General features: G+C 41.4%; 2 protein-coding genes across 2 annotated transcripts; both read left to right on the top strand.

Annotated features, from left to right (window-relative positions):
- Nucleotides 1–3,821: 3,821 nt before the first annotated feature.
- Nucleotides 3,822–8,386, top strand: LOC109872127 (chemokine-like receptor 1). Its single transcript, XM_074933788.1, is given in 3 exon segments — nt 3,822–3,837; nt 3,840–3,877; nt 7,236–8,386. Coding segments are annotated over 3 exon segments (1,047 nt in total). The 3' UTR covers nt 8,229–8,386.
- Nucleotides 8,387–8,626: 240 nt separating this feature from the next.
- Nucleotides 8,627–13,048, top strand: LOC109880571 (chemokine-like receptor 1). The gene is made up of 2 exons (XM_020472768.2): nt 8,627–8,826; nt 11,182–13,048. Exon 2 carries the CDS (start codon nt 11,210–11,212, stop codon nt 12,248–12,250), a length of 1,041 nt encoding a protein of 346 aa, XP_020328357.1. The 5' UTR covers nt 8,627–8,826; nt 11,182–11,209; the 3' UTR covers nt 12,251–13,048.
- The last annotated feature ends 1,649 nt before the right edge of the window (nt 13,049–14,697 follow it).

Here is a 14,697-nt window from a genome sequence, read left to right as displayed (position 1 = left end):
ATGCAGCGCGACACATCTCTTCTCATTGATTTACTAAGGATGTGGATTGTGGCCTGTGGAATGTTTTCCCACTTCTCTTCAATGGCTGTTCAAAGTTGCTGGATATTGGCGGAAACTGGAACACGTTGTTGTACACGTTGATCCAGAGCTCAGTGGGTGACATGTCTGGTGAGTATGCAAGACACGAAGAACTGGGACTATTTCAGCTTCCAGGAATTGCGTACAGGTCCTTGCGACATGGGGCCATGCATTATCATCCTGAAATATGAGGTTATGGCGGCGAATTAATGGCACGACAATGGGACTCAGGATTTCGTCACGGTATCTCTATGCATTCAAATTTACATCGATAAAATGCAATTGTGTTTGTTGTCCGTAGCTTATGTCTGCCCACATCATAACCCCACTGCCAACGTTGGACACTCTGTTCACAGCATTGACATCAGCAAACTGCTCGCCCACACAACGCCACCCATGTGGTCTGAGGATGTGAGGCCAGTTGGACGTGCTGACAAATGATCCTCGACGATGTTGGAGACGGCTTATGGTAGAGAAATTAAAATTCAATTACCTGGCAACAAATCTGGTGGACATTCCTGCCGTCAGCATGCCAATTGTACACTCCCTCAAAACTTGAGACATCTGTGGCATAGTGTTGTGTGACAAAACTTCACATTTTAGAGTGGCCTTTTATTGTCCCCCAGCACAAGGTACACCTGTGTAATGATTATGCATTTTAATCAGCTTCTTGATATGCCACACCTGTCAGGTGTATGGATTATCTTGGAAATGGAGAAATGCTCACTACCAGGGATGTAAACAAATTTGTTCTGTATTTTATCATGTTTAATGTTTTGTGTGGACCCCTGGAAGAGTAGCTGCTGCATTCGCAACAGCTGATGGGGGATCCTAATAAATTACCAATAAATACCAATAGTTCACTTACAGTGCATTTGGAAAGTATTCAGACTCCCTTGACTTTTTCCACATTTTGTTATGTTACAGCCTTATTCTAAAGTGGATTAAATTGTTTTTTCCCCCTCATCAATCTACACACAATACCCTATAATGACAAAGCAAAATCAGGTTTTTAGAAATGATCAGACCCTTTACTCAGTATTTTGTTGAAGTACCTTTGGCAGCGATTATAGCCAAGTACCTTTGGCAGCGTCTACAAGCTTGCCACACCTGTATTTGGGGAGTTTCTCCAATTCTTCTCTGCAGATCCTCTCAAGCTCTGTCAGGTTGGATGGGGAGCGTAGCTGCATAGCTATTTTCTAGGCTCTATCAGAGATATTCGATCAGATTCAAGTCCGGGCTCTGGTTGGGCCCCTCAAGGACATTCAGAGACTCGTCACGAAGCCACTCCTGCATTGTCTTGGCTGTGTGCTTAGGGTCATTGTCCAATTGGAAAGTGAACCTTCGCCCCAGTCTGAGGTCCTAAGCGGTCTGGAGCAGGTTTTCATAAAGGATCTCTCTGTACTTTGCTCCGTTCATCTTTCCCTTGATACTGACTAGTCTCCCAGTCGCTGCCTCTCAAGAACATCCCCACAGCATGATGCTGCCACCACCATGCTTCACTGTAGGGATGGTGCAAAGTTTCCTCCAGACGTGACGCTTGGTATTCAGGCAAAATTTTTCAATCTTGGCTTCATCAGACCAGAGAATCTTGTTTCTCATGGTCTGAGAGTCTTTAGGTGGCTTCTGACAAACTCCAAGCGGGCTGTCTTGTGCCTTCTACTGAGGAGTGGCTTCTTCTGGCCACTCTACCATAAAGGCCTGATTGGTGGAATGCTGCAGAGATGGTTGTCCTTCTGGAAGGTTCTCCCATCTCCACAGAGGAACACCGAAGCTCTGTCAGAGTGACCATCAGGTTCTTGGGCACCTCCCTGACCAGGCCCTTCTCCCCCGATTGCTCAGTTTGACCTGGCGGCCAGCTGTAGGAAGAGTCTTGGTGTTTCCAAACTTCTTTAATTTAAGAATGATGGAGACCACTGTGTTCTTGGGGACCTTCAACGTTGCAGAAATGTTTTGGCACCCTTCCCCAGATCTGTGCCTTGACACAATCCTGTCTCGGAGCTGTACAGACAATTCCTTCGACCTCATGGCTTGGTTTTGGCTTTGACATGCACTGTCAACTGTGGGACCTTATATAGACAGGTGTATGCCTTTCCAAATAATGGCAAATCAATTGACTTTACCACAGGTGTACTACGATCCATTTGTAGAAACATCTCAAGGTTGATCAATGGAAACAGGATAAACCTGAGCTCAATTTCGAGTCTCAGAGCAAAGAGTCTGAATAGTTTTTTTTAAAATGGCAACATTATGGGGTATTGTGTGTAGACTGATGAGAAAATATATATATTTAATCAATTTTAGAATAAGGCTGCAACATAACAAAATGTGGAAAAAGTCAAGGGTTCTGAATACTTTCTGAAGGTACTGTATTCATGGACTGTGACCAACATTATGGGAAGTTGTTCATGAGGAAAACAGCACCTCTTCAACCTCAGGAGGCTGAAGAAATGTGGCTTGTCACCAAAATTCCTCTCAAACTTTTACAGATGCACAATTGAGAGCATCCTGTCGTGCTGTATCAACGCCTGGTATGGCAACTGCTCCGCCCACAACCGCAAGGCTCTCCAGAGGGTGGTGCGGTCTGCACAACGCATCACCGGTGGCAAACTACCTGTCCTCAAGGACACCGACAACACCCGATGTTACAGGAAGGTCAAAAAGATCATCAAGGACAACAACCACCCGAGCCCCTGCCTGTTCACCCCGCTACCATCCAGATGGCGAGTTCAGTACAGGTGCATCAAAGCTGTGACCAAATGAAAAACAGCTTTTATCTCAAGGCCATCAGACTGTTAAACAGCCTTCACTAACACAGAGAGGCTGCTGCCTACATATAGACTTGAAATTATTGGCCACTTTAATAAATGGGGTTTACATATTTTGCATTACTTATCTCATATGTATATACTGTATTTTATACCATCTATTGCATCTTGCCTATGCCGCTCTGTCATTGCTCATCCATATCTTTATATGTTGCCAGCAGCATACCACCCTGCATACCACTGCTGCCTTGCTTCTGAAGCTAAGCAGGGTTGGTCCTGGTTAGTCCCTGGATTGGAGACCAGATGCTGCAGGAAGTGGTGTTGGAGGGCCAGTAGGAGGCACTCTTTCCTCTGGTCTAAAAATTATCCCAATACCCCAGGGTGGTGATTGGGGACACTGCCCTGTGTAGGGTGCTGTCTTTCAGATGGAATGTTAAACAGGTGTCCTGACTCTCTGTGGTCACTAAAGATCCCATGGCACTTATTGTAAGAGTAGGGGTGTTAACCCTGGTGTCCTGGCTAAATTCCCAATCTGGCCCTCAAACCATCACGGTCACCTAATTATCCCCAGTTTACAATTGGCTCATTCATCCCTCTCCCCTGTAACTATTCCCCAGGTAGTTGCTGTAAATGAGAATGTGTTCTCAGTCAACTTACATGGAAAAACAAAATATATTCTTATTCCATTCATCTACTTAGATTTGTGTGTATTAGGTAGTTGTGGAATTGTTAGATAACATGTTAGATATTGCTGCACTGTCAGAACTAGAAGCACAAGCATTTCGCTACACTCGCAATAACATCTGCTAAACATGTGTATGTGACCAATACAATTTGATTTGATTTGATTTGATGAAAAGTCCCCATTCGCTACTGGGTTCTTAACTAGTCCTTCTTTCATTCATGAAATGTCGACGAGTCTCTTCATGTTTGTTCAAAATTCCTGAAAGAGCTCAATGATAACAACACATTCCTATGCTATTTGGAAGCTGCTTTTTTCTCAACTTAATATTCTAAATCTTTTTCATAAGGTAAGGTTAACTTCCGTGGGAATCTTTACACCAACAGCATGTGTTTGTCTATGTCCTGTAAAATGCAACCATTTTCTGGTGTGTTCCTTTTAACTCCTAACTTTCTCACAGTCTGAACTGTCAGCCGTTTGCTTCCAGAAATTAGGACCATTCGTATTGTCACTGTTAGGCTACAAACAACTTGTTTCATGGAATGGCTTTTTAGTTAGTATAACATTTTCTTAAACGCATTGTTTGGTTCTAGGTTATGAATTTAGTAGGTGAAGTTAAATTGATGTACAGTGCCTTCAGAAAGTATTCACACCCCTTGACTTTTCTCAAATGTTGTTGTGTTACAAGTTGATTTTAAATGGATTTCATTGTAATTTTGGGGGGGAAACAATCTTCACAAAATACTCAAAATAATAGTAATGTCAAAGTGGAAGAAAAATTCAAACATTAGTCCCAAAAAATATATAAAACTAAAACACTAATATATATTGATTAGAGAAGTACTCAGCCCCTTGGTACTCAGTTCATTTCTTTGCCACATTTTTTGCAGTTTTTCTTTAGTGCCTTATTGCAAACAGGATTCATGTTTTGGAATAATTTGATTCTCTACAGACATCCTTCTTTTCACTCTGAGGATGGATCAACAACAACAATGTTCTCCTATCACAGCCATTAAACTCTATAACTGTTTTAAAGTCACCTGGTGAAATCCCTGAGCAGTGTGCTTCCTCTCCGGCAACTGAGTTAGGAAGGACACCTGTATCTTTGTAGTGACTGGGTGTATTGATGCACCATCCAAAGTGTAGTTAATAACTTCACCATGCTCAAAGGGATATTCAATGTCTATTTTTTATTTTTTACCCATCTACCATTAGGTGACTTTTATTGCGAGTCACTGGAAAACCTGCCTGGTCTTTGTGGTTGAATATGTGTTTGAAATTCACTGCTCAACTGACCATACAGATAATTGTATGTGTGGGGTCCAGCACAGGAGATTGGTGGCACCTTAATTGGGGAGGACGGGCTTGTGATAATGGTTGGAGCGGAATAAGTGGAATGGCATCAAATATATCAAACACATGGTTTCTATGGTTTCCATGTGTTTGATGCCATTCCATTAGCTCCGTTCCAGCCATTATTATGAGCTGTCTTCCCCTCAGCGGCCTCCACTGTGGTACAAATACGAGGTAGTCATGCATTTTTTAAATGTTAAACACTATTATTGCACACAGGGTGAGTCCATGCAACTTATTACAGTATTTGACTTGTTAAGCACATTTATACTCCTGAACTTATTTAGTCTTGTCATAACAAAGGGGTTGAATACTTATTGACTCAAGATATTTCAGCTTTTCATTTGCAATTAATCTGTAAAAATGTCCATAAAACGTAATTCCACTTTGACATAATGGGGTATTGTGTGTAGGTGACACAAAATCTACATTTATTCCATTTCAAATTCAGGCTATAACACAACAAAATGTGCCCGACCACCTCGATTCAGTCTTATGTTGCAAAATTTTGAATGGTGTTTTTTTTTTACATTGGATAAAAGTATAAACTCAGAGCTGCAAAACAATGGGAATGTAATTCTGCTTATAAAGTTGATAAACTGGTAAACCTAGTGGCCCTTTAATTTTTTGGCACATCTACTGGAGAGCTCTTTGTTGTCTACACCTATTTAGCATCGTTCACAACCTCTTAAGCCTGAGCCCCACTGATCTCTTTAAGGATTCACATGTGATGCCATGTGCTAAGCAGAGTGAGTAAGGTAGTGTATTTTAAACAACCAAAGAATACTAAAAGGGGTGAAAGTATTAATCTACAATAGGAAAAATTCCAGGTAAAAATAAACTTTAGTCCTTGGTCTGTTTCCTGATCTGACATTGGTGCAGGTCATGTTTTTCTTCACATTACCGTCTCTGGTAAACACACACTATATCAAATCAAAGTGTATTTGTCACATGCACAGGATACAGAAGTTGTAAACGCTACAGTCAAATGGTTACTGGCATATTTGCATAGTAGCAATATCAAAAATACAATGTGTCCCCCCCACCCCCCAATAGATGGCCATAATCACCCCCAGAGACACCTGGCTAACTTGATGGGTCATGTAATCATCTGTAAAAGTGGACTTTTGTTTAAACATGTAGCTAGCTAGTTAAACAATGAACCATAATCCCAACCCATACTACTAGCAATACAAACGGACTGTCATAGCTAGCCACCATCCCTGAAATGCTGTAGTATGCATCTGCAGGTAGCTAAAGCTAACCAACTAGGTTCAATGTTAGCTAGCTAGCTAACATTAGGCTATAACTAGCAATGCAAATGGATTTCTGAGATATTAATAATATTACTACACATATCATACACGTAAGGTTATCTAGCGAGTCAGCAAGCTATTGTTTGCTAGCTAGCTAACAGTACACTTTAATTTGCAATGGAAACAACTTTCTGACTAAATTAAAAATGTATAATATCTGAAAATGTACCTAGACTCTTACCTGTATACATGGATGAATGCTTCACGGCAGACTGGACCTCGTTTAACTCCCTTTTGTTTGGACAACTTGTTTGGCCCGTGTTGTGTCAAGTCATTTTTCACACTGATCTTTGTCTATAGCATTGCTGCCCTGCTAAATTCAGGGCAGCAATATTGTTGAGAGTAGTAGCAACCCTTTTGCAGTTCTCCATGGCAAACGTTATATCGTTCTAAAAAGCCGCGGTAGCAAGGATTATCTACACATACTGAGCAGCTCATGTTATAGACAAAAGTATGCTAAATGGCAGACCAATCCGAACTAATCTCTCGGCGTGTCCAGCCCATCCATTATCTCAGCCAATCATGGCTAGCAGGAAGGTTCCTGTCTTTTTCCGTTGCTAAACCATTTAGGCTCGTCATTTAACAATAGTATTTGTATTTACAGATGGCATACACATTTGTTATTAAGGCACATGAAATTTCACATGTTCCAGAAGGTATTTCAGCCAAAAAATGTATTTTGAAAATATTAATGTTTTCATGCTTCAAATGCCTCTCCTGTGAAGTAGTGACATGCAACATATGTCTAGCTCATACACCTAGCTTCCTGAAACGGGTCGCAAATGTGGAAAAAGTCAAGGGGTGTGAATACTTTTTGAAGGCACTGTATGTGCTGCAGCATTGAATACATCCAGTCTTACGAAAAAGTTGTAGTGGTCAAGTACAACTTGAACAAGTTGTAGTATGGGCCTACCTACAGTACAAGATGCATGTTTTTATTTTATTAAATATTATTTACTGATATTTTAGTTTGCATGCAGATGCAGTCATTACAGACAGAACCTGTTCTGACTGAATCATTGTATTCCTTTTATTTAGGCAAAAAAAACAACAGAAATCATGGATGCCTCATCCAACACATCAGTCTATGATGACTACGATGATTCAGTGGTAATACCTTCCCAGTCCCCAGTCATCTATGAGATGTATCAGATGAAGGCTGGCTTTAGATACATGTATGTGTTAGTGTACTCAGCCAACATTCTGCTGGGTCTGCTGTTCAACTCTGCTGTCATCTTCAGGACTGTAAAATGCAGGTCCAAGAAGAAACTGAGTCAACAGATGTTAATCCTTGGCTTGGCTGTCACCCACCTCGTCTTCTGCCTCTTTGCCCCACTTTACCTGATTACTGCCTGGAACTACTTCTCCTGGACATTTGGGAAGGTTGTCTGCAAGCTGGGGTCCTACGTGATGTTTATGAACATGTTTTCTGTCTCACTGATGATCACCTTCTGGAATGTGTGCTGGAGTGTCCCTGGATGCTTTGATCACCGCATGTCCACCAACATGGTCCTGCTGTCCTGGTTCACTGGGGCCATACTGAGTACCCCCTCTCTACTGTCCAGGGATGTTCAGTACACTGTCGATGGACATGTCTGCATTGACGACTATGGCTATACTGGAAGCTCCCAGATGTCTAAAGAAGGAAGGGAGAGAATGATGGCAGTGTTGATCTGTCGCTTCATTGTCGGGATGCTGCTCCCTTTGGGTGCGAGATGTGTCAGCTGTTTCTGCATGAACAGCATGGGAAACAACCAGCTGAGGCTACAGGTTATTCGACCTGTGACTATTGCCCATTTCCTATGCTGGACTCCTGTCATTAGTCTCTCTGTGCTGCAAGTCACAATGGGGACAGGCAGCAGGTTGTTCACATACGCATTGCCCCCGGCCACTGCCCTGTCAGTCTTAAACAGCTGCATCTCCCCTATCATCTGCATATGGCAGGAGAAGAAGGAACAAAGCCTGAGAGGACCCCCTCGGGTGGAGGACAACAGAGATGAGGATGAGGAGATGACATCCCTGACACGCTAACCATAAGGAGGATAATATCCTTAAGCAGTAATGGGAAAACAACATACTGTAAACACCATTTGCAATTTATGAACAGCTTGAAATGTAGTTAGAAATAGTGATATCATGCAAAATCTAAAATATTTGTTTATGAATTGTAATAAATACTTTATAAAATTGTCTTGTTAACAACTCACTGTATGTATAATGAATTACACATGGTACATAAAGACCTCTTGAGGTCATACATTACTTCTTGTTTTTAACCTGTGTTTATTTTCAATTCAAATGCTTGTCAAGTAAAGATTTGATGAAACACATAATTATTAACATTTCTGAAAATACCTCTTTTCAATTAAATTTGCCAATTTGCCATAGTAAAAATGTGACACCAACAGTGTGGCATAATGTGACACAATACTTACAACAAGGGGCTACCAAGCCAAAATAGAGTACTGAAAGTAGTGGAGTGGAATGGACATGTTTGGGAAACTGCACAGTCAGCCAGTGCTGTTGTATTGGTCAAAAACTGAGAGGAGTGCTAGGATATCACAAGTGACAATCAATTGAGAAGCACCACTGGACAGTGACATGTCAGCACCATCAATTGGTCTGTAAGGTAGGCTATTGTATTTTCCTTCATTTCGGAACCATTGTTTTAGATCATCTAATGTTATGTTTGTGCTATAGATTACATATTAAGTTAATTGTTTGGATTGTCAAGTACTGATTTAATGAATATAGGAAATATCTAATACATCTCTAATTGAGGATGTTTTCACCGCTTGCAAAACATATCTTACATTTTCACGTAGGCCTATAGACATCAGTATTTTATAGAGGAGAGGGAGAAATTGATGAAGGCTATTGACGAAAGCCAAAATGTGAAGTTTTTAACTTTGCTAAAAATACATTAAAACTTCTTCAGGATCAGTGTCCCGTCCGTGGGACGGTTTAGCTAACGTAGGCTAATGTGATTAGCATGAGGTTGTAAGAAACAACAAACAATTCCCAGGACATAGACCTACTGTATCTATCTGATATGGGCAGAAAGCTTACATTTTTGTTAATCTAACTGCACTGTCCAATTTATAGTAGCTATTGGAGTGAAAGAATTCCATGCTGTTGTTTGAGGAGAGTGCACAATTATGAACTTGAAAATGTATCAATAAACCAGTTAGGCACATTTGGGCAGTCTTGATACAACATTTTGAATAGACATGCAATATTTCACTGGATCACTCTTAAACTTTGCACATACAGTGTTGCCATCTAGTGGCCAGTCTAAATTGCGCCTGGGCTAGAAAAATTAATTTAGCCCTTTCTCTTGCGTTTCAAAAATGATGGTACAAAAAAATATTTGTATTATCTCTTACCAGATCTAATATGTTATATTCTCCTGCATTCCTTTCACATTTACACAAACTTCAAAGTGTTTCCTTTCAAATGGTATCAAGAATATGCATATCCCTGCTTCAGGGACTGAGCTACAGGCAGCTAAGACTTAAGACTTGGGTATGTCATTTTAGGCGAACATTTTTTAAAGAAGGGGCGGATCCTTAAGATACGTTTTTCATGGTGAGCAAGCGTCCAGCCTTTTCCTTTTCAATTTTCATTGAAGAGAGGGAGGACACGGTAGTAGGAGAATAGTGAGGAGAGAGTTTGTGACAAACTAGTGATGGCCCTGGAACTCCAACCCACGTGATCACGAGCACATACAGTCAGGTCCAAAAGTATTGGCACCCTTGATAAAGATAGGCAAAAAAATACGATTAAAAAAATGATGCAAATACTGAGCTCTTTGGTATGCTATATTTTTTGTAGAAAATTACATTATTTTACACTTATACATTTGCTCATTTTATGTTTAGATTTGACATTTTAGTCATTTAGTAGACACTCATAACCAGAGTGACAATTAATGTATTCATCTGAAGATAGCTAGGTGAGACAACAAAATATCACAATCATAGCAAGTACATTTGCCCTCAAAGTATTTATCAGCAAAGTTAGTGGTAGTAGGAAAAGACAAGTAAAAAAATACAAAATAATAAACAGAGGACCAGTGGAAACTAAATTGCCCCATAACATCAAAGATCCACCACCATATTTTACAGTAGGTATGAGGTACTTTCTGCATATGCTTATATTTTTTTTATACCAAACCCACTACTGGTGTGTGTGGCCAAAGAACTCTATCTTCAAATCATCTGACCATAGCACCGCCTGGAGTTTGATAAACGGCATTGGAACCGGTGCTATGGTCAGATGCCATGAAGATAGAGCTCTTTGGCGTCGAAAAAACGGAAGTGTACCAGGACATTTTAGCCAAAAACTTGGTTGCCTCTGCTAGGCCACAAGAAATGGTTAATTAACCACAAAATCAACATTTTGCAATGGCCATCTCAATCTCCGGACTTGAACCCCTTTGAAAACCTTTGGTTTAAATTGAAGAGGGCAGTCCATAAGAGCAGACAAAGGCTATCAAAGATCTAAAAATATTCTGTATGGAGGAATGGTCTAAGATCCCTCCCAATGTGTTCTTCAATCTCATAAAATACTTTAGAAAATGGCTCAGTGTAGTTATCTTTGCAAGGAAGGGTGCTGGAGTACTGAAAACAAGGGTGCCAATAATTTTGTCCCCTACCATGTTCAGATGTCTTTTGTTACTTCTAAACAAAATCCTCCTTCTCTGAGCAATTGTATTGAGCATGCAATATAGCTCAGTGTTTGTATTATTTATTTTACACAGTCTTTTTAAAATCTTTATCCAGGGTGCCAATAATTTTGGACCTAACGGTCGGTATAAGGCGGTGCGCTTTACCAAATAGACCACCTCAGATTTGTTTGAAGTGGACATGTTCAGAAAGAGACATGTAAATTACCCATGGCTAGAAGACAGACTTTGAAGTAAAGGGTTGAGAACAAGGGTTGATCAAAACCATTTCCTAACGACAATATCTTATCTTCACAGGGATTGCAAGCCAAATAACTGCAACACAATGGAGGATTATACATATGAATATGATTATAGCAATTACACCTATGACAATGTTACTCCTCCCGAGGATTTAGATTTCAAAACTCACAAGACATGCTTCACAGAAGTTTCATGCGCCTCCCTCCTGGTGGTCAATGTAGTTATCTTCCTGCTGGGGGTTTGTGGGAATGGGGTGGTCATCTGGATCGCTGGTCTCAAGATGAAGAAGACAGTCAACACCACCTGGTACCTGAGCCTGGCCGTCTCCGACTTCATATTCTGTGCCTGTCTCCCCTTCAACATCATCAACACGGTGACAAAGGACTGGATCTTTGGGCTCTTCATGTGCAAGTTCACCTCTTTTGTGATGTTCCTCAACATGTTCTGCAGCATCTTCCTCCTGGTCGTCATCAGTGTTGACCGCTGTGTGTCAGTGATGTTTCCAGTGTGGGCTCAGAACCACCGCACCATGGGCAAGGCCTCTGTAGTGGTGGTTCTGGCCTGGGTTGCCTCTGTCGCCCTCAGCATCCCTTCCATAGTGTTCAGAGACGTCAAAACCCATTTAGGGATGAGAAAGTGTTTCAATAACTACAGAGACCAACACAGCCACAAGATGATCGCAGTGAGTCGGTTCATTGGTGGGTTTGTGCTGCCATTCTTCATCATCATCTTTTGTTACTCTGTCATCATCCTGCGACTGAGAACCAACCGAATGATGAGCAAGTCCTCCAAGCCCTTCAAAGTTATGACTGCCCTGATAGCCACATTCTTCATCTGCTGGCTGCCCTACCATGTCTTTGTACTGCTTGAGCTGAACCACCAAAGCTACGACCTGGAGGTTATAAGAGCTGGGCTTATGGTGGGCACTACTGTAGCCATAGCTAACAGTTTCCTCAACCCAATGCTATATGTTTTCATGGGCAATGACTTCCTGCAGAAATTCAAGAGCTCCATACTGTCTAAGATGGCGAATGCCATCGGAGAGGAGGGCCGCACCACCAGCCGCTACCTCTCCAGGTCCAGCTCCATGGAGGGCAGCCGCAGAACCTCCACACACATCTAAATCTCTATGATGATGGTAAGGCCTCAGTGGCTGCAGAGGCTTTGTCTTGTAGAAATGTCATGTAAGGTGTATTTTCACTTTATGATCTAATGGGCTAGTTATATTTGTCATATATTTGTATAATCACAAGTAGTGCTCTTTGTCTCATGTTAAAACATCTATCTGTTTGATATGTTTCTCCCATGAGCTCCAGTATATTTTCCTACCTTAACTTTTTCCAACCAATTTGAATGTCATTATCTCACACACAGAATGCGATGGAGGCCTTGCTGTGGAGTGATCTTTTGTAGTGATGTGACCTAACATAGGGTTATAACCTATTTACTAGACATATTGAAATAACAACCTAATAACCTAATAATAATAACCTCTGTATAATGTGTGTCCTTGTAGATGTTAATCTTACAAGCAGAAGTCCATTTGTTTCAGTGAGTGACCAAACTCAAAGTTCAACGACATCAGTGAAAACAGGAAATGCTCCTGTTTGACAGCCATGTCTCTTGAGGGGAAATGTTTTTTGTGGGGAAATCATTGTGACCTCTTTGTGGTAATTTGTGTAAATTAAGCTGAAACGTATCCCTACCGCTGAAAAAAAAGCTACCTTCTAAAAGGAAATGAACATCACACTGCTTACAGTACGAAGAGCAGAAAGACTATTCACACACTTTGAAGTGTACACTGGGTGTACATAACAATATAAACACCTTCCTAATATTTGACATCAGAACAGCCTCAAATCGTCTGGGCATGGACTCCAGAAGGTGTCGAAAGCATTCCACATGGACGCTGGCCTATGTTGACTCCAATGCTTCCCACAGCTGTGTCAAGTTGGCTGGATGTCCTTTGGGTGGTGGATCATTCTTGATAAACATGAGAAATTGTTGAGTGTGAAAAACCCAGCAGCATTGCCGTTCTTGACACAAACCAGTGCACCTGGCACCTACTACCATACCCTGTTCAAATGCACCTAAACATTTTGACCTGCCCATTCACCCTCTGACTGGCACACACACACAATCTGTGTCTTAATTGTCTCAAGGCTTAAAAATATTTCTTTAACCTTTTATCTATACTGATTGAAGTGGATTTAACAAGTTAATTTAATAACGGAGCATAGCTTTCAACTGGATTCACCTGGTCAGTCTATGTCATGGAAAGAGCAGATGTTCATAATGTTTTGTGCACTCAGTGTATATACAGTGCATTTGGAAAGTATTCAGACCCCTTGACTTTTTTCCACATGTTGTTACGTTACAGGCTTATTCTAAAATGGATTGAATACATTTTGGGGAGCATGGGAGCATCGCTGCACAACTATTTTCAGGTCTCTCCAGAGATGTTTGATCGGGTTCAAGTCCGGGCTCTGGCTGTGCTACTCAAGGATATTCAGAGACTTGCACCGAAGTCACTACTGCGTTGTCTTGGCTGTGTGCCTACGGTCGTTGTCCTGTTGGAAGGTTAACCTTCACCCCAGTCTGAGGTCCTGAGCGCTCTGAAGCAGGATTTCATAAAGGATCTATCTGTGCTTTGCTACGTTCATCTTTCTCTCAATCCTGACTTGTCTCCCAGTCCCTGCCACTGAAAAACATCCCCACAGCATGATGCTGCCATCACCATGCTTCACCGTAGGGATAGTGCAGGTTTCCTACAGACGTGACGCTTTGCATTCAGGCCAAGGAGTTCAATCTTGATTTCATCAGACCAGAGAATCTTGTTTCTCATGGTCTGAGAGTCCTTTAGGTCCCCATTGGCAAACTCCAAGCGGGCTGTCATGTGCCTTTTACTAAGGGATAACTTCCATCTGGCCACTCTACCATAAAGGACTGATTGGTGAAGTGCTGCAGAAATGATTGTCCTTCTGGAAGGTTCTCCCATCTCCACAGAGGAACTTTGTGACCATCAGGTTCTTGGGCACCTCCCTGACCAAGACCCTTCTTCCCCATTTGCTCTGTTGGCCTGGCGGCCAGCTCTAGGAAGAGTATTGGTGGTTCCAAACTTCTTCCATCTAAGAATGATGGTGGCCACTGTGTTCATTTCAGCAGAAATGTTTTGGTACCCTTCCCCAATCTGTGCCTTGACACAATCCTGTCTCGGAGCTGTACGGACAATTCCTTCGACCTCAAGGCTTGGTTTTTGCTCTGCCATGCACTGGCAACTGTGGGACCTTATATAGACAAGTGTGTGCCTTTCCAAATCATGTCCAATCAATTGAATTTACCACAGGTGGACTCCAATCAAGTTGTAGAAACATCTCAAGGAAGTTGATCAATGGAAACAGGATGCGCCTGAGCTCAATTTCGAGTCTCATAGCAAAGGGTCTGAATACTTAAGTAAATAAGTTTGACATTTTTTTTTATACATTTGCAAACAATTCTAAAAACCGGATTTTGCTTTTAAAAATGAACTTAATTCATTTTAGTGTAATGCTGTAACGTAACAAAATGTGG

Source organism: Oncorhynchus kisutch, linkage group LG3 (genome assembly GCF_002021735.2).
Source record: "Oncorhynchus kisutch isolate 150728-3 linkage group LG3, Okis_V2, whole genome shotgun sequence".
Taxonomy (NCBI): Eukaryota; Metazoa; Chordata; class Actinopteri; order Salmoniformes; family Salmonidae; genus Oncorhynchus; species Oncorhynchus kisutch.
This window is presented reverse-complemented; position numbering and strand designations above follow the sequence as displayed.

What these genes read in the sequence shown, in the direction of transcription:
- LOC109880571 (XM_020472768.2), top strand. Translation starts at nt 11,210, where the DNA reads ATGGAGGATTATACATATGAATATGATTATAGCAATTACACCTATGAC.